At 38.9% G+C, this 21,015-nt stretch overlaps 1 protein-coding gene across 1 annotated transcript in view; it reads right to left on the minus strand.

Annotated features, from left to right (window-relative positions):
- Positions 1-1,223: 1,223 nt before the first annotated feature.
- SOS4 (pfkB-like carbohydrate kinase family protein) overlaps positions 1,224-21,015 on the minus strand; it is a 36,374-nt gene continuing 16,582 nt past the window's right edge. The window contains exons 5-13 of the mRNA XM_088903997.1: positions 15,624-15,707; positions 14,684-14,757; positions 10,804-10,868; positions 9,509-9,572; positions 8,338-8,403; positions 7,240-7,296; positions 2,529-2,573; positions 2,365-2,418; positions 1,224-1,695 (exon numbers count right to left, since the gene is read on the minus strand). Coding sequence (XP_088760123.1) covers positions 1,555-1,695; positions 2,365-2,418; positions 2,529-2,573; positions 7,240-7,296; positions 8,338-8,403; positions 9,509-9,572; positions 10,804-10,868; positions 14,684-14,757; positions 15,624-15,707 — 650 coding nt within the window. The 3' untranslated portion in view covers positions 1,224-1,554. The remainder of the gene's footprint in view (positions 1,696-2,364; positions 2,419-2,528; positions 2,574-7,239; positions 7,297-8,337; positions 8,404-9,508; positions 9,573-10,803; positions 10,869-14,683; positions 14,758-15,623; positions 15,708-21,015) is intronic.

A 21,015-nucleotide genomic window follows, 5' to 3' on the forward strand; every position in this document is an offset into this window, starting at 1 on the left:
TTCAGGAATGAGGAAGGGATTGTTACTACTTTATTCTCTGGCCCTATTGGAGAAAGTGACTCTCTTAGGGCTGAGATCCTTGCAGCGCTTGAAGGAATTCGAAGAGCAAAAGATCTAAATATTAGTTGTTTGATTTTGGAATGTGACTCGAAGGTGGTGGTTAATTGGTTGAAGACAGATGACAATGGTTTGTGGAACTTTAACAATGAGAAAAAATAGTTCTTATGGCTGGGTAGGGACATTGAGATTCAGTACAGCTGGGTGAAGAGGAGTGCCAACTCATTTGCGGATGGGTTGGCCAAGCAAGGAGTGAAGAGGGAGGTTGTTTTTTGGGCTAGTTTTTAATTTTCTTTGCATTCCCTGCCTTTTCTGTTTTTGGGGAGCTAAATTATTTTATCTCCCCTTGTATTCTTTTCCCTCTCTTCTCTTAATTTAATGAAGTTGATGTTATTGATCAAAAAAAAAAAAAAATTCTGCCCAATCCAACAGTTGGAACTAGAATGGCCCATTCCAATTCCAATTCCAGACCCCTATTCCTTCAACTCAAACGGGATGGAAGATATACGATCTATGAATTTTACAAGGATTATTAGGATCCTGTACCTTTTATGGGCCCGAGCCCCAGACCCAAGAAATTGCTGAAATTTCACATGGTAAATCAGAAGTTGGAATTTAAAGAATGTAAATCAAAATTGTGAATGCAGAAAGCTCATCCGGTTCCATACTATGAGTACACTCAAAATATTGGGAAGAGTGCAAATAGAAATATCTACCGTACTGAGCTTAATTTACTCAATGCAGATTATAAATGCAATTTTTTGCGAATTCTCTATAAGCTGCCCATTTCTCTGGTTGGGCAGTACAAGCAAAGTTACTAGGTATGAGCATCATTACAATGGTGCATTTAGCTTGTATATCCTGGCCCAGAAAACAGAAGAGGTCTGAGAAGATCCTTGGCACATCTACAAGGTGCATGGTAAGTAGAGCAGTATAGAAGTAACCTGCTATGATTCTTCTGAACGACCATAGTTGTCTATGCTCATTCGAAGGGGTGATCCTCTTCTAACAAACCTGGATCATCACATGGGTATAAATCTAGAGCAAGCTATAAAAGCAAATAACCAAAAATAAATATCTGGTTCAAAAAAAAAAAAAAACAGAAAATGGTAAAATTGATAATTGTCAGAACTAGATAAGGTGGAGATTAGCCAGATCATCAACTTCATTTTTAATTAGTTAATTATTTAGTTGTTTTCTGTTTTTCATATTATTACATTGATAACACACTACAAGTGCAAGTTTCCCCTTGTGCCTGGAGAAAATAAATAGATGATTAGTAACATTGTTTTATAGATGAATTTAACAACCACTTTTTGCTCATGTTTTCTTGCAACTGTAAATGGAGGCTATTAAAAAAGAGTGAATAACAAGAATAGCAATCATCCTGTCAAAAGAAGAAAAGGACTACAGAGTCGGTACTGGAAACACAATCTGGATCCTAGACATAAGCAGTACAAATCGCCAGTCATAGGTTTCCCTCCAAATATCAATCATTCAATGATATTTCTCTGCCTTGTAATTAACCTGTGGATTGCAAATGTCATCCTTGCTCTGAATCAATCTGATCTCTAAACTACTTGATTGGGGATCAAAGCCCACGCTTTTGTAGTCATTGACTGTTCTGTGTAGAAGTGCCTGCACACACTAATAATGCTTAGGCTGCAAATAGAAAGTAGTCACTGACTAACTGTTAACAACTCTCTTTGAAAGTAGACTAGTAGGAATAAGCACCAAAGAGGATGCTAACATTTGATGGTTTATATTGATTAGTGATCAAGTATTGACTTATGGACTGACGAGACAACATAAAAGTAGAATATGCTTCTGCAAGAATGAACATAACAATCAATAAATATAAAAATATCATGGGTTATATAACCATATTTGGTGTTGAGACTCAATAAAGATTGCAGTGTTATCAAAACACCTGGGCTCACTTAAGCCAGAGCAGAATGGCTTCCAAAGCAAGAGCCTGACCAACTAGATGACTTAGGTGAACATAAATAGAATATATTACAAATTTAACCTAGCGTACCATACTAAAACTAAAATGCGTACCCATATAATTCATTTTAATATATAAAGGACATATCCACTGTTGGTCCCAACTCCCAACAATGGGTAATGGCCTTTTCATATGTTAAAAAGGGGCATACAAGTTATTATATAAGTTTTATTATATAAATTAGTCATATTATATAAGATCACTTAGCTGGTCAACTGCCTACTCTTGATGATGTCTAAGCAAAAAAACTGATAAAACCTAACAAAATAAAACAACAGTAGCAATGTCACAAAGCATACCTGCAAGCTTGACACTGCAAGCTCTGATGCTCTATCAAGGTCGTCAGGATATTTCTATACAGGACAAAAAGCAATGGAAATAAGTCCAGCAAGAAATGAACTCAGAATAGATAATGATGCTCAGTGACAAGATTAATCTAATATAAAAATCTACGAGGTCTTACATTACTCCATCCCAGTAATAAGGCAGTTGTCAGATCTCCGGTGCCCTACAAGAATATCCAGGCATGTGCAGTGGTAAGAAAGATGTATAATGTATGTTGTCATTTTTCAAAGGCTTTTACACTGTCCATGTTGAAGCTGTTTGTCTTTTCACATGGGAATGGTTTTGTATTTATACCACCTTAAAATACATCTCTCACTCATGAGAGTATGATTAGCACTCCTCTTGTAGAAACGAGTAAAACATGAGAAAATGACCCCTAACTTAGTAATTTCTACACCATTTAGCCAAGAAATATATAATAAATGTAAATCGGTCTATAAAATTTGACCATTTTGGATGTGGTCACAAAAACACAAAATATTGCCTCTATGTGTGAGGTACTTTAGACAAGAGCCCTGTAGATCTCTTGTATTAGGGACAAAGGTGAGCATGGACATACAACACTCTTAGCAATATAGAAATACATGTAATATCCAAAATATGCACATTAGTGTGGCATGCAGAACTTTTCAGTAACAAATAATAGGAAAAGAGTCTTTAAACAATGGTAACAAGGTCTATTCAATAACCCAGATTGACGGAAGAGTGAGGATGCATCAAGCGATATTTTTGATCAATCTCATCAAGCGATATTGACAGAAAAGCAGGAGGTTTAAGTCCTGTAAGTTGCCAGAAGCTTGAAAATGTTGGCAACAAGGTAGGTATTGGTGAAATAAAGATCCGAAGAAGTGCTTATCAAGTGATTAGCACGACAGGGGCAGTGGTAAACAAGAAAAGTAGGTAAGGGGGGAAAGCATGAATGAAAGTGAAAGATTAGAGGGGATAATGGAGGAGAATGGAAGTGAAAATTTAGAAGCAAGAAAGGACATTGAGGTTCAAAGGGTGATGGAAGTGGTAGGGTTTCAAAAAGTGGCAGGGCTTTAGAAGTGGGGTAAAAGACCACAAAAGCTCAATTGAAAGCTGTTTAGAAAAGTGAAGGGGAATGAGGTAGAGATGAAAAGAAAGAAGGGACTAGGGTTGGATACCACAGTGGGTAAAGAAGGGTTTGAGGATGGTGATAGCAAGGAGATTGGGATAAAAGTGTACAGTAGAATGATGAAGAGAATGAAAATGAGATTGAAGGGAAAGAGCATGAAGTTGGAGATGAATTTTCGGAACACTGATAATTGATGAAACACATTAATAATAAAGGAAGATTGAGATTGAGAAAGTAGTGAATAAAGAACTGGAAGTAAAATGTTGCATCTGTTTTTTTTTTTTCTTGGGGTGAAGAATTTGCAAGAGCAGTGTTTAGAGAATTGGAGGAAATGGAGCAGGAGGAAGATAAGGAGATGGATACAACTGAATTCAATTTAGAAATAGAGGAGGCTCAAGCTAGTTTAAGAGCATCCAGAGTGATGGAGGAAGGTGATAATGAGGACTGAGAGGTGGCTCCAAGACAGGTTTTTGAGAAGAATATGGTTCTGGATTTAAAAAGGATCAATGCATGCTATGAAAATATGAAGGATTGTAAGACTGGGTCCTAATGCAATAAGAAAACTCAGATGGAAAAAGAATCAATTGAAGAGTTCAGGTGTCAAAAATTTTGGCTAGACAGAAGGGGGCTTATTTTGGGTTGTTCCAACAAAAAAGTGAAGAAAACAAGGAAGTTTGCAAGAGAAACAAAGAGGTTCATGCTCAAACCACTGGTGAAGCTGAGTAATTGGGAGTCTTGTCTTTGAGTTTAATTGGGAGTTTAGGGTTAAGATGTCAAGGGGGTCTCAGTTGTATGTACTATGTAGAGGATTTGGTTTAGAAGTCTTAGGAGGGTTTGGAGGTATCTTTGTGAGTTGTAAAGTTGAATTTTGATCAAAGTTTATATATATTATATAAATATATAATGTATCAAAAAACATTATATGCATATTATATGTTATTTAATATAAAATAGGGCAAATTTCTTAAACTACCCTTATGGTTTAGCTAATTGACTAACTCTATCCTTACTGTTTACATATTGTCTTAAAGTACCCCTAAGTTTTCTGACAATTGACATCGTCGTTAAGTACTAATGGAAAAAATGAAATGTCAAATTTGCCCTTCACTATTCCTCAAATTTTCAAAATAAAACACAACCGATGAAATTTTCTAAAACTGTAATTTGTTCTACACTCATCAGACAACTACCGGAAGTTGCATCCAACAGTTGGGCATGAGGATTTGACCCAATTAAGAAGATCGTTGGGCATGAGGATTTGCCGCTGAGAAGCTCCAGCAAGAGAATACCAAATGAATAGACATCAGATTTCAGGGTTTGCAATCTGTGTTCATTTTTTTATTTTTTTATTTTCTTTTTGGGTTATTCTACCCTTGTTTTTACTCAGATGAGATTGTCCTTTGGTTCTGATCATGATCATAAATTACCCAAGACAGTGATGAGAAAAATTAGGGAGGTTTAGTTTCATGGTTTATGTGTTTTTCTTGGGTTTGGAGTTGGAGTAGTGAGAAGATTAGGAATAGGAGGTATCACCAAGGAATGAGCGACATATGGAAGAGATGTATCTGAATTATTTTGCTTTTAAGCTCCAAGTGTAGAAAAAAATTTCTGATTTCCCAAAGCCCTTTGTATCCCTTGTTGATCTTTTGCTAAGATGATATTTTATGCACCCGACTGAAACTCAGATTTTGGAAAGAGAGAAATGGGAATTTTCCAGTAACCCAGCTGAACCATAGATGTGCTTGACAGAACCGAGCTGAACCATAAAGCCAACAGAAGAAGCCTCTGAGAGTGAGAGAGGGAGAGACTGAGAGAGTTGCGCCGAAACGGAGAGAGAGATAAGCCTCTGCAATCAGGGGCATAACAGATGAAACAAGAACGGAGATAACATACCAGACAATGCCATAAGCACCTCTTCCAACAGGCCATATCGGCGGAACATACTTAGTAGGGACCTCAAAAAGATTCCCATAGACATTGTACTGAATATATCAACCTCCATAAGTGAGTATTCCCCTGATATTATTTTCTTCAGCAAGCAGCACCCACCTCTGCAGACATGACTGCACAGAATGAAGACTCTCAGGCAAAGATCAAAGAAAAAGACTTTCCTCTGATTTCTTCGCATCTGAGATTCCTCTAAATTTGGTTGGAGCAAATTACTTTAGGAGTTTAGGGCAGAGCTGTCAGTGGTCTCTTATATGATGAAGAAATTTCTTGTGTTTTATCTTCTGACTTCTGAGCTTAAATGGAACTTTCCATCTCACATGCCCTTGAAAATCCATGAAAACTCCAGTTCAGATGTCACCCTTTCTATTTATTTTGCTCTTTTCTCTCCGTAGTCCTACTTTCTTCTTTGGTGTTGTGCTCCTCCCTCTCTTGGACTCTGCATCTCGAGATCCTTCTGAACAAAGGAAAAATAAAAACTCCAGTAACAGAAAGGGTATTAGTGTCATTTTGTCAAAATATAACAGTCACGTGGTGTGACATGTGAGCGGATTGTGACGGAACCCTAACGTCAGGGGAGTAATTAGTCAATTGTTAAGAAACTTAGGGGTACTTTAAGACAATATGTAAACAGTAAGGGTAGAGTTGGTCAATTAGCTAAACCATAAGTCTTTTATAATTTATACATAAAAGACTTAGGCCTGACTTGACCCATAATCACCCCAACCCCAATAAACATCCACTAAAAAGAATAAGTTTATTTAAGGATAAAAATGGATAAAATTTGAACAACAAAATAGATATGGACGTAGTGGTAGATTCATGGTCATTGTAATCATGTGACCAAAGTTCAAATCTTCTTATGGCCTACTTTAGATTTTACGCCCAAAATTATGTGCCTTAGGTGTTAGTCCAATTTTGAGATTCAAATTTGAACTTGCCTTAAAGATTAAAGAGAGAGAGAGAGAGAGGGAGTAATTAATGTAATTATACTAATTAATGAGAGGGAGAGAAATTAATTAGAAGGATTAGCAATAAGAAAAAGATTAATGAGAGGGAGAGTAATTAATTTGTAACATATCTGTCCATACATTAAAGTATCAGCTCATATAGGGTTCGTATTGGCCGACACAAACCCAAAACGGTCCAATATGGTCCTGTATCGGCCCAATACAGGTGAAAAGAAACAAAACAATTGATTTCTATGCATTCCATGTATCAGGCCCTTAACGGAACGATACATACTGGTTTATATGAGCCAATACATTGTGAAATTTTGAACCTTGATTTTGATCGAGTGGGTGTTTTCTGGGTTTCTTGGTAAAGTTAAATTTCAACCGAGTGGGTGTTGTCTGGGTTTGTTGGATTTGTGACCTATTTTCTGGATAGGAGAGTTAGTTTGTTAGAGTGCGTCTTTTGCTGGAAGTTGATGGTTTGGTTTGGCTGGTGGTTGAATGTAACGCAATTTTTATTCTTCTCTAGGGTGACTTCTGGTCACCCCCTTTAGTGGGATTTCTAAGTTCCTACTTTGTCAGAGGTTTGTCCAGACCTTTGGTGCAGGATATGGGATTACCTCTTTACCACTTCAGATGATATTTGGGCTGTAGTCCTGTATTGAACATCTTAATTGGTGAAGGATCATAAAATTTTAGATGTATTGGAAACTTTTGGACTCCTTTTATGGTTGTCTTGTATATCATTGTGTTTTATGTGACCTTGTTGCTTTTGTATGTTGGGTTCTTCTTTTTCTCTTTAATGAATAACTTATCAGGAAAAAATAGCATACCGTAAAATATGCAGGAATCTTGGGTATCACAATCTTGAATTGCTGAGGCGGCTGATCCTGCAATTATCATGGACCTAGTTAAAACTTAAAATAGTATTATGGTAACTATAAAAACCTGACCTGATTTTGATATCAGGATGTATGTTCTAACATAAAAGAAAATCACATGGTAGAGAACATGGATCAATTTTAGAGGTTATTGAAACACAATTTTTTCAAAACATAATTTAAGATTTGGAAATTATAATTGAACATCAATACAAGGCCTAAACAAAGATAAAAAAAATGGTAAGCAATCACATCCTGGCTCCAAGGATAAAGCAATTCTCCACATGGGTGACTAGTGAGTATCCTAAACAAATGATAATTATAGTTTACTTTCAAATAAAAGCTCATAATTGGAGATGAATGTCTTATCGAAAACCTAAGTTCCACTTCACTAATTCCTTCATTAATTCCATTAAGGGATGTATACTTAACAGTTTAACTACCACAAAATTTGGTGTAGCTTTCCATATGGATGGAATAAACTCCTTGTTCAGTAAGAGTATAGACTACATTTTCCTTTTCCTAGAATGGCAGAATAAAGGCTTTAATTGGTTGTCCTTTTAGCAAACATAGACAATGGAAGGGCTGGAACCTTTTCTATATTCTGAATCCACCTGTCCATAGGACAAAGTATTGCATTTCAATTCTTCCAAAGCAAACCATGAGGAAATTCCCAGTTCCCCACACCATGGTTGCCAAAAGGAATATCAGTGAAAATTAAGTTTGACAGTTTAGACCAGAAGAGAGCATCAAACCCTAGGGTGAACTGGAAAGAGGGAATAAGAAAACACTATTTCCTTCCTTCCCATGTTATAGGTTATTGACATCAGACACCACGGATCAAGGGAGATGCATTTGCACATTGCATGTGACCACGACCACTAAAAAATAAAGCCTTATCAAATTACAGTCCCCCACAATTGATAACTAAAAAAGAACAACTGTTTAAAATACTTCTATCACTACATATTCATGTCGCACCTCTGAACTGGCTTTCCAAGATAAGTGAAAATTTGATGTACGTGTTACTTTTTCAACAAAAAGTTCTACCTTTGCTTTTTGATGACTTCCAATAAGGAGAAGATTATCCTCTATATGTACACTGGTTATCACAACCTGAAACATGAACCCAATTCAGCAATTGCTACAAATAACAAAAAATAAAGTATCTAACTCGCTGGACGAAAATGCTCTTTACACAAAACATGCAGCTCATAGACTAAGTTATTCATCGTTATGGTGCATACGTTCTTTAAATTATGTATGAGAAAAAAGAACCAAAGTCCACAGAGATGTGAAATCCTTGATGACAGAACAAGGAATGAAATTAACTATTTCCCACAACAGAGAGAGAGGGGGAGCACCAAGGCTTTTGGCTGTTTGACAGCAATATGAAAAGGAAAATAAAAGTAAAGAAATGGTTACTTAAAAAATAAACTTTTGTGTACCTATTTTGAAAAGATTGTCCACAAGAAAACCTATTTAACAATTAAATAAATAAGGTAGAAAGTAGAAAAATCACCACCCCTGGGTTTCCTTAAGTCAAATACAAAATATATTGTGGTAATGCAGCTTCCTTACAAACACATTAAGCATGAAATCCACAAGAAAACCTATTTAACAACTAAATAAATAATGTAGAGGGTACAGACATCAACACGACACACCACCCTTGGGTTTCCTTAAAGTCAAACACAAAAAAATAAAAAAATAATGTTGTGGCAATGCAACTTGCTAATAAGCACATGAAGCATGTCACAAAAACTGATTTCCCATATAGTAGTAGTTTTCAAATAAGTCTGTCTCCGAAAATGAAAGGAGTCAACTAAATCCTTAAAATCATCAGTTTATCTCATAGACCCAATACCTTGTCAAGTTGGATAAATTTATTAATTTTTCTAAAAGAAAATCCAACCTCTCTTTTTCTAACCTAAATATCAGTCAGAATATCATAAGAAATTAGACAACAAAATTTCAACCAGGAAATGAAACTCTGAAAACAGCCATTCACTAGCACAGTGAAGTACTTGGTTGAATGGAAATGTAATTTGTACTGTAGCATGTATCCATCCATAATTAATTATAATGCCCATAAGAAATAAGATTTGATAGCCCTTTTTGTTAGTAAATGAAAATCATGACTTAAGTAAGCAATAAAAAATCCAAGTTACTCAAACTCTAACAAGTTTCATCTTAAGTAGATTGATGGAAGTAGAAAAACCTTTGAAGGTCCAGCAGCATGAAGAATGTTACAAGCTTCCAAGCCATCTCTTTCAGAAGTAATTCTGTAGATATACATGATCCCTTTAGCAAGTGATAACTAGAGCAGCAAATCAGTTGATGGAATAATAAAGAACCAAGATAATCATATGATATTAGAATATTTCTTGAATTCCAGAGCATCACTCTAGATAGAATTATGAAAAGCATTGCAAGGCAACGGAGAACACCAGGACTGAGAACATAATAGGTAGCCATAATTGACAAGGAATAAGAACAATTCCAAATAGATAAAAACACAAAGAAGTGAAATGATTATATACAGGAAACTACTCAACCGGAAAAAAAAAAAAAAAAAAACATAGATACATGATCAGATCAAGATTCATTGGTTTAAAATCTTGACAGATGTTGGTAGGCATCAAATTTAATGTTCTGTAGATCCTGAATGGAAGACTTAGTATATCATTGTTGGTCAACATCTACAGTAACTTCATACTTTAAATGCATTAAGTTTTGGTTATTTACAAAATCTTGTAAATACATATTAACACAGACCAACACAACAAAAACATCTAAAACCAGTCATAAATGATATAAATCAGTTGAACCATGTTTCACACATCAAAAGAAGATGATAGAGAAAAGACTGAAAGCTGTAGAGAAGACCCAAAATTGCAAATCAAGGCTTACAGACCAGTGGGGCTTTGATCAAATCTATTTTGTTTCCATCCATCAAATCCAAGCCAAATATCAATAGATATATACCCCTCTTATGCATATCTTTGTACATAAAAAACACTTGACTATTGATCAAAAAGAATAAAAAAAAATCTTATATTTCAAATCCTTCAATACTTGTATCAATAAGACAAGAATTCAATAAGACTTTTAGGATAAAATGAGAAATTAAAAGAAGAAAATATTAGGGAAAAAAGCAAGACATCAAGTTGTTAGAATGTTAGAGTGATGTTCGGCTGATAAGAGTTCTTATTAGCCCATTCTTATGTTTAACTTATCTTGTAACTGGGCTTGTGTTAATGGGCCTAATCCTGTTTAATGATTTAAGTCATCTGGGTGTCCCATCACTAATCAGGGGCATCCCAGTAATTTCTTGTACCTTGTACTATATTCATCTATAAATAAAGAACTGGTCGACTGGCTAGTACAGTTCGACATTTTCAGCATCTCTTCTTCTTCTCCTCTTCTCTGCTACTTCGACTACAGTGGTTCAGCTTTCACAAGTTATGCATCATCAAAATGCTTCAAAAGGGAGAAAAAAACTATAAATAGTACCTGAGTCCTGTCAACTGCTCTGCCTCAAATTGGTTAGGGGTCAACATTGAAGCAACAGGGACAACCTATACAAAAAAATATGTTCAGAATCAAAATTTTTGTGAAATCATAACACCAAATTTTCTTACATGTCAAATGAAAGAGTTACAGAATCAAAAATAAATAAATAAACAAGCGCAGAGCCTTCAATATTGGTTCCTGAACTTAAGATCCTGGCATATTTTAGTTCAATTTCAATGACATAACAGTTGTGTGTGTGTGAGAGAGAGAGAGAGAAAGAGAAAGGTTTTTCAAAGGTGGCCATCTTAAGTTTTATTGGTAAAAGAAAAATAAAATTAGAAAACTACACCTAGCCATGTTGGGACAGGGCAGCATTGCCCCTCAGAAATACAAGGGTAAATCTATCCATCACCTATTCCTGCATGTGTCTCCAAGATTTCATTTCATTATATAAACAGAAAAATATGCACTATGAGGATCTAGAGGATCCGGAACAGAGATATATGAAATACAATGATTACACTTGTGCCCAATATGAATCACCCCTATTTGCCCCTTGCTTGGCTAATGCATCAGCCAAACCATTAGCCGCCCTTGGTACCCATTGAGTTTTTATTGCCATCTCCTACATTATCCATTTGATCTTTGTAATAGTATCTCTATGAGTCCAAGCAGTCTTTCTCATCCTTCAACCAACCAACCACCACTTGAGAGTCCCCTTCAATGACCACCCTCCCAAGGTTCATCTCTCTTTCCTTTTTTAACTCCAAATAGTATAGCAAGCAATTCAGCTCTTGTTGAATCCCCCATGTCAACAGGACCCAAGTACAAGAATATTATACTACCATCCCTGTCCCTGAAAAACCCCTCCAATTCCCGAGGGGCCTGGGTTGCCAAAGCTGTTTCCATCAAATTTTAGTTTTATAAAATTTTCTTAAGGTGGTTCCCAATCTTTTTGAAGTTTGCTTCCTTGTTGAAGTGGCAACCACTTATCTTTCCCTCCAATTCCCCTCAGGTTATCAAAGGAATAAGATCAGAACAAGTCCAAAGATTTTACAGTGAATCACCCTTGTTGTGATACACTCTAAAATTGTTTCCATGCTTCTCCCTTCTTCCTTGAAGATTCTTGCATTCCTCTCCTCTCATACTATCCACAACATAGCGACCCTGGTACATCTCCACATCAATCTTCTTCTTCTTCTTGGTCAACTGAAGATTACAGCCTCAAACAAACTAGTCAAGCTTGTAAGTAGAGTCCACCTACACCCAAAGAGAGAAAAGAACCATTCCCAAATAAAAGTAACAAATGGACAAGAGATTAGTAGGTGGTAACCAGTTTCACCATTTGCCTTGTAGAGAATGCACCAATATGAGGATAAACAAACATTTTTTTTTTCTTTTTTGCAACACATAAGGGCAGCCTAGTGTACGAGGCTCCCGCCAACATGGGGGTCTAGGAAGGGATAGAGAGGTTGTTTCCAATTTTTTGCAGCGCACCCAAAGTACTAAATTTTCCATGAAATCCCTCCCATCAAAAAGCCTCAATCTTTAGGGGAACAAGTTTACACCAGAATTCACATACCACGAAAGATGGAAAAGTATTTGGGGACACAAGACTCTTAAAAAAAGAAGCACAAGAGAAGAGACCTTTTGAATTAGGAGTGCAAATCCTTCCATCAGACTTGGAGGAATCAACCATAATTAACTTTAGGAGAAGCAATAACTCACCAATAAGAAAATAATTAACCTCCCTCAAACCTCTTCTAAAGCCCAAATCCTGGGCTATCAATTAGACAAGGAGTAAAACTTAGAGATTGGCTCTTCTTTATAATGGATAAACAAAAAGAGAAGGAAAAGCATCTTTAAGAGGCACCTCACCACTAGGGGTGTCCACAGTTCGGTTAACCGAACCATGGCCATTTTTTTCAAACTGAACCAGTCCTACTGGTTTTTTGATTTCTTCGAACCGAAACCGAACCGGTACAACTGGTTAACTGGTTGACTGGTTTTGGTTTTTGACTGGTTCGGTTCTTCGGTTTTTTGGTTTTTTATATTTATAATATATATTATAAATATATGTATGATATTATATTATAATAATAAATGATATATAATATAGTATAAATATTATAAAAATATATAATATATATCATATATTTATAAATAGATTATTATAAATATAATATATGTATATATTCATATGTTTATATAATATATAGAAAATATGTGAAGGACCATGTATGCTTGTTACCACACTGCCATAGCTTTTCATTCTCTAAGGACAACCTCCACAACAATTTGCCTAGCGAAGCTAATTTCTTACATGTAACACTTCCTAGTCCCAAACCACCCTGTTCCTTGCTCCTACAAAAACATTTCCCAATTCACTAGATAATCTTTCTTTTCTTCCCCTAGCTCCCACAAGAAATCCATCATTAACTTCTCCAATTTTCTAGTCACTGTTTTCAGCATCCCAAAAACTGAGGTAATACAATGGAAGGTTGGTCAAAGTGGACTTGATCAAAGTTATCCTTCCACCCAAGGAAATATAGTTATGTTTCCAAGCTGCTAACCTTTTCTTGTACTTTTCTAAGACAAGGGTCCAAAAATCACCACTCCTTGGATTGCATCCCAAAGGAAGACCGAAGAACTAGGTATTTCATAGGCCAAACACTAGTAGAACACCCTAGCGTCTTCGTTATTGCACCTAATTCACTGTCCTCCAAATTTACCCCAGCTACACAACTCTTTTCGAAGTTTATACTCAAATTTGACAAAGATTCAAACAACTTTAGCAGCAATCTCAACCTCCTCGTATGACATAAATTACTCCCATCACAAAAGATCATTATATTGATGGCAAATTGGAGATAAGTAACCACAATATTGTTCCTCCCAACTACCCAACCCCTGAACAATGCGTCCCTATTAACTTTAGAAATCAACCCACTAAGCGCATCCACTATTAGAGTGAAAAGGAAAGGAGATAGTGGGTCCCCTCATCTAAGACCTTTGTAAGTGGAGAAAAATTCCCATACAACACCATTGGCCAAGACCAAAAAATGACAAGTTTGTAAACAACCAACAATCCATTTGCACCATTTCTCCCTAAATCCACATTTCCTCATTACCTCTATTAAAGAAGACCTGGCCACAAAATCATAGACTTTCTCGACATCCAACTTACACACAACTCCTCTGTCACCAGATCTCCTTTTTTCTTCCTCGATGCATTTGTTGGCAACCAAAATTTGATCAACAATTTGCCTATCTTGAATGAAGCCACCTTAAAGTTGCGTGGAAATGGAAGGGGTTACACTCTTAAGTCTCAAAGATAGTACTTCAACAATGATTGTAATGGCTGTATAGATCCTGCTAGATGATATTTCTACATTGTGGATTATTCTCTCATATAGATATCTAAAGTAGCTGCTCAAGTATGATTCTATTGCAAGGGTTCTTCATATATTTGTATGTATGTGGACATGAACACTTTGATCATTTTCAGCATATCCATAGGTATCCAACATCTTTTAGAGGTTAAAATCAAGTTCCAATTTATCATATCCTTTGCAATACCATCACAAGAAGAGAAAAAGTCCCATGGTTTCCCAATTCCTACTACATAATCCATAAATCATTGTAAAGAACTGAAGATAGGGAAGAAAAATCACCATATGCAGAGTATATGGTTTTTCTGATTTGTGAGAGTACAGATATTCTGATTTGTGAAAACAAGTTCTTTATGAACATGAAGATTAGTTCGTTCAAGTCAATGTTCAGAAATACAAATTTTACCCGTTAAAAATACTCCTATCAACTAAACTGCTCATGCTCTTACTATCCAAACAAAGAAATTAAGAAGGGAGGAGGAGCTCACCTTCTCCCGATATACAGATACCATGTCTGGAGGAACATAAAGCTTTCCTTCATCGCCCATCACAGGATCACAAACTAGACACAAAGATTCCAAATTAATAAAAAATACAACCACCAACACAGTGCTAGATTAACTTATAGCAAGATCATTAGAAAAGATTTTTTTTAATCATTAGAAAACAAGTTACTTCTATCACTAACCAATAGATGAAAGAACTACATAGTTAGGTGCTTATTTGCTTTCCAGTGTTGTTATTAAGGAACAAGATGACAAGACAAGCAGCTGACAGCCAATTATATTTCTTAAATTCAATACAAGCACAAAAATAAATACAATATTAAAAATATTTAGTTGGTTTGCTTTTCTAATCAATAAGAAGAGAAACTTCCAAAATAGTAGTTGATAACAAAAGAAAAGAATGCAAAGAAAATGAAATTAGAATCCAAATCAAAATAGGATCGATCATCTTTTATACAAAACAACATTACCAGTCTCTACATATAGGAATATTAGTCAGCTAAAGATAATATTACATTCCCAATTTCTTTCAGTGTAGGAGATTCACCAGATGCCTTTTATCTTTACTGTACATTCAACAAATCAAATCAGACCCCCCCACACACACAAAAAAAAAAAGAAGAAAAACTTATGGTTTAGGGGGAGCCCTTTAATTAAGGCTGTAGTGGCTTAACTAATAACATATTGATTTCTCTTTTAGGGGATAAAATAGTCATATGATAAAATATTTAGGGTACAATGAACAACTTAACATGCCATTCAGCCATTAAGGAGCTGACAAACTACTTAAAAGTTCCACTAAAAGATGAGCTCAATAAAACAAAATCCATAAACAAAACTCAAAATGATAACTAAATTCCAACATTAGGGTTGAAGATAAGGCTCAAAGGCAGTTTGCACTGAAAGGTAGAATTTTACTTACCATATACAAGTTTAGGGTTAACTGATCGTAGCTTATCAATAACCTTCAATATAGTGTCCAGAAAGGAAACAGAACCAATATAACCTGCAAATACACACATCAGGGATTCAGGGTTGAAACACCCAAATAAAATAGGGATACAATTCCAGAATTAGATATTATTTCTTCATACAAGAAAAGGCATACTAATACCTTACTTGTCATCATCACTTTGTTCTTGATTACTTGATGACTTAGAGACAACAATGCACTGGATATGCATTTTCTACTATGATAGGTCTTTCTCCTTGTTAATCACAGAAGGTATAAAATAGCAAAATAAAGTAATCTTCTAGTACTGGATATACTATATTACAAGCTTATTAGATCCTCTCTTTGATAAGTGAGAAATTTTATTGCTACATATGTATAGAAGAAAAAGGAGGAGCATAGGTCCACCTCTTTACAGGTTTTAATATATTTTAGATCCTTAAAACTGTGGTTATCATATTGTAATTGGTTTATTATCTTTCAAAAATATATAGCAAATAGTTGATTATTATGAAAATTTTAAAATATATTTTATTAGAATTTATAAATTGGATATAATTAAAATAATAGAATTAATTGAGTCCATTCTAGCAGAATGCATTGTCCATTGCAGAAAAAATAATATATTGTTATGGACGCATTCCTCGGGAAGAAGTATCATCGCCGCCGGCAGCAGCAGGAACCTGACCCACCGCCAGCAGCAGCAGTGATTCAATGATTCTCATCCTACCCAGTTCGGCAACAGCAGTCTCATCCAGATTAGATTAGATCATCTTGCTTGTTCTTATCTTATTCTATTGCTCTTATCTTATCTTATTAGTGGATTATCATATTAGGATTAACTTATCTTATCCTTAGCAAGATAGAACTGGAAGTCTCCCTATTCAGCAAGGAGACTCCCTAAGATTAGGACTCCTGTAATCTCCTATTTAAGGAGACACCATTATTGAATGAGGATATCGAATATTCAGTTAAAGAAGTGAGTTAGGAGAGTTGGTGATCTCTTGAACAAATCACCAAGGCGCCAAGATAGGTTCATCAAGAGCAGGAAGGAACAAGGGAAAACAGGAGGTTTTCCCCGTGGACCGACCCGTGACGAGATCCTATTCTCGGGCCCTCAACAACTTGGTATCAGAGCAAGGCGTCATGGGAGATCTGGAGCAGCTGCCATCCAGGGTCCACGACCTCGTGCACCAACTCGTGCAGACCAGTTCCGAAGTACGTGAGATCAAAGACGAAATAAGGGAGCTGCGGCGTCTGATGGAGTTATTCCTTTCTAGCAAGGAAAGGAACACTGAAGGGGGGACAGCCACTAGCGGCCGCCGACCAGATCTGCCAGAGTCTTATGGCGAACAGCAGTCCGTTAGCCAAGGAGCCGCAATCATCCCCAAGTACAGCAGGTTAGAATTCCAGTCGGTGCGAGCAGTTTTTTCGGAATCAACGGACAGACGACCGGGATAAGGTAAGTCTAGCCGCCTTTCACTTAACAGAGGAAGCACAACTTTGGTTCTATCGGTTAGAACAAGAAGAACCTGGGCTCGGTTGGCCCCAGTTTAAGTCCTATTGCCTTCTTAGGTTTGGACCCCCACTGACCAGCAACCCCCTAGGCGAGTTGATTAACCTTAAACAGACTGGCACGGTAGCAGAATACCAGCGCCAGTTCCAAACCCTCCTCGCGAGGGCATCCTCAGTGCAACCAGACTAGCAGGTGGACATGTTCACGGCAGGGTTAGCAGAACCCCTGCGGGTGGATGTCGAAATGCAGAATCCCCCAAATTTGGTTACAGCCATGAACTTAGCCCGCACATTCGAGCGCAAGCTGCAGCTCAGCCACGGGACCTACAATGTGGGTCGTCCACCGAACTCATGGGCACCCCCAAAATCAGCGACAACGAACCCCTCTTCTGCAACCAGCCGGGAACTAAGATCTCAGACAACCACCACCTCTAGATCGGTGACAAGTGCAGGTAGCAACATGGCCGCTCCACCCATTAAGTGTTTGACCAGGGCAAAAATGGCAGAACGCCGAGCGAGAGGCCAATATTTCAACTGCGATGACCTCTACTCGGCAGGACATAGGTGCAAGAGGCTTTTTTGCCTCCTAGTCGATGAGCAAGAGGAGGATGAAGAAGAACCCGTCGTATTCGAGCCGGAGATCTCTCTCCGTGCGATCACCGGTGTGCATTCTCGTCGATTCAGGGTGCACACACAACTTCATAAGTGAACATGCCGCCCTTCAGTTAAAACTACCAATGGAACTCCGGCCACGACTACAGGTAGCCGTCGCAAACGGTGAAAGAGTTCACAGTCCGGGAATTTGTAAGAATGTCCCGATACAGGTCAATTCTGAACTATTTTTTGCTGATTTATTTGTACTCTCCTTGGATGGGTTCGATATTGTTCTTGGGGTCAAATGGTTAATTACCCTAGGCCCAATTTTATGGAACTTCAGCGCACTCACAATGACATTCCACCTAAATGGGAAGCAAGTTGCGTGGCATGGTTGCAGGGTTAAAGAGAAGACACCACAGGTCCATGCACTTCAGACAGAACCGGCGGCCATGGAAAGACTCCTCGCCGAGTTTTCAGATATATTCCAGGAACCCAAGGGACTCCCTCCTCCCTGAGCATGCGACCATCGAATTCCTTTGGTGGCGGGTTCAGAACCAGTCGTTGTCCGTCCTTATCGCTACCCTCACCTACAGAAGGACGAGATAGAAAAACAATGTACAGAGATGCTGAAACAAGGGATCATACGCAAGAGTCACTCCCCTTTCTCTTCGTCGGTTCTGTTGGTGGCGAAGCAGGATGGAACTTGGAGGTTCTGTGTTGACTACAGAGAGCTCAACGGCCGGACGATCAAGGATAAGTTCCCTATGCCCGTTGTGGACGAACTGCTGGACGAGCTGCATGGTGCTCAATACTTCTCTAAGTTGGACCTCAAGTCCGGGTATTTCCAGGTTCGCATGGCTCTCGGTGACGTGAAGAAGACTGCCTGTCAAACCCACCATGGCCACTTCGAATTTTTAGTCATGCCATTCGGTCTCTCCAACACCCCATCCACATTCCAGTCATTGATGAACAAGGTATTTCAGCCCCATCTGCGCAAATTTGTTTTAGTATTCTTTGATGACATCCTCGTCTATAGCAAATCATGGGTAGAGCATATGCACCACCTACGGACCGTTTTCGAGCTCCTACACCAACACAAACTCTTCCGCAAACGGTCCAAGTGCTCCTTCGGGGAGCGACAGGTTCTTATCTCGGCCACGTCATCCATGGGCAAGGTGTGACGGTTGACAGTTCCAAAATTCAGGTTATCAAGGAATGGCCCAAGCTTCAATCAACCAAGGCCTTACGCGGGTTCCTCGGATTAACGGGTTACTACCGCAAATTTGTACAGAATTATGGACTATTGGCTGCCCTGTTAACCAACTTGTTAAAGAAAAATTCCTTCCGGTGGGACGATGCAGCCAATACAGCTTTTCTAACACTGAGAAACGCCCTGTCTTCCACCCCAGTCCTGCAATTACCAAATTTCCCTCTCGAATTTATAGTCGAGCGCGATGCCTCTGGACTGGGTATCAGGGCCGTGTTACAGCAGCAAGGGCACCCGATTGCTTTCTTCAGCCGCAGACTGGCCGATCGGCAACTGAAGCTTCCAGCCTATGAGCGCGAACTAATCGGCCTAGCCCGAGCTGTCCATCACTGGAGGCCGTATTTGTGGGGGCGGTCGTTCGTCGTCAAAACTGATCATTACAGCCTCAAGTACCTGTTGGAGCAACGCCTCACCACTTCCCCTCAGCAACATTGGGTTAGCAAACTGCTCGGGTTCGATTTCCGGGTGGAATACAAGGCAGGATCCTCAAATCGCGTAGCTGATAACTTGTCTAGGCGAGATGAAGACGCGATGGCTCTGTGGGGAATTTCCCAACCCCGGATCTCTTTGTTAGACAACATTAAGAAGGCAACGCCACAGTCTCCAGAATGGTCGCTCCTAGTCCAGAAGATCCAGTCTGGCACTGCCGACTCCAATTGGTCGTTTAAGGACGGGTTGGTACTATATAAAGGCCGGGTACATCTCCCGCCAGACTCCCCGTTGATTTTCACCAGCATCCATAACTCCACCCATGAAGGCGTTCAGAAAACGCTATACCGCATCCGAGCTAATTTTCATTGGCGAGGTATGAAGACTTCTATTCGGGATTTTGTCTAGAATTGCTCCACGTGCCAATAGCATAAATGGGAAAACCTACACCCGGCAGGCCTCCTTCAGCCCCTTTCGATCCCGACACAGATCTGGGCTGACATCTCAATGGACTTCATTGAGGGTCTACCCAAGGTAGGTGGCAAATCGGTCCTCTTCGTGGTAGTAGATCGCTTCTCTAAATATGCCCACTTCATTCCTCTATCACATCCGTACAGTGCCACTTCAATTGCCCTCGCCTTCTTTACACTAGTGCCTTCTGGAATGAGTTATTTCGGCTGCACGGCACCACCCTGGCCTTCTCCTCAGCTTATCATCGACAGACCGACGGTCAGCCGGAGGTGGTCAACCGCACAATCGAGATGTATCTCCGTTGCTTCGTAGGGGATCAACCGCGACGGTGGGTGGATTGGCTTCCTTGGGCCGAATACTGTTACAACACGGCCTACCATTCTTCCCTCGGCATGACTCCCTTTCGCATCGTTTATGGTCAGGACCCTCCTCGCTTGCTGTCCTATGAGCCTAGTTCTACTCGTTTGGAAGAAATTGATCACTCCTTACAAGAACGCGATGCCCTCCTAGCCGATGTCCACCTTCGCTTACAGCAGGCCCAGCTCCGCATGAAGCTCAACTATGACAAGCACCACCGAGCACTGTCGTTCAAACCAGGACAATTTGTTTGGTTAAAACTCCAGCCCTACCGGCAACGCTCCTTGCGCCACAAGGCTGCCCCAAAACTGGCCCCCAAGTTCTATGGGCCCTTCAAGGTTCTACGGCGGATTGGCAATGTGGCCTACCAGCTGGAATTGCCGGAGAACAGCCAGATTCATGATGTTTTCCACATCTCCTTGCTGAAACCATTTACGGGTGTTCCTCCGGACCAAGTCCCCTCCCTGCCACCCTTGAAAGATGGCAAACTTGTTCCCCAGCCTACGGCTCTCACCCGCTCTCGTTTCAATCGAGGAATTCTTGAAGTCTTGGTGGAATGGGGTAGCTTACCATCAGCCGAAGCCACCTGGATCCCATTGGCAGAGTTCCAAGCCACGTATCCGGAGTTCGAGCTTGAGGACAAGCTCTTAGTCCAGGAGGGGAGTAATGTTATGGGTGCATTCCTCGGGAAGAAGTATCATCACCGCCAGCAGCAGCAGGAACCTG

The sequence above is a fragment of the Nelumbo nucifera genome, chromosome 4 (assembly GCF_055504915.1).
Source record: "Nelumbo nucifera cultivar China Antique chromosome 4, China Antique-T2T, whole genome shotgun sequence".
In the NCBI taxonomy this organism is placed as follows: Eukaryota; Viridiplantae; Streptophyta; class Magnoliopsida; order Proteales; family Nelumbonaceae; genus Nelumbo; species Nelumbo nucifera.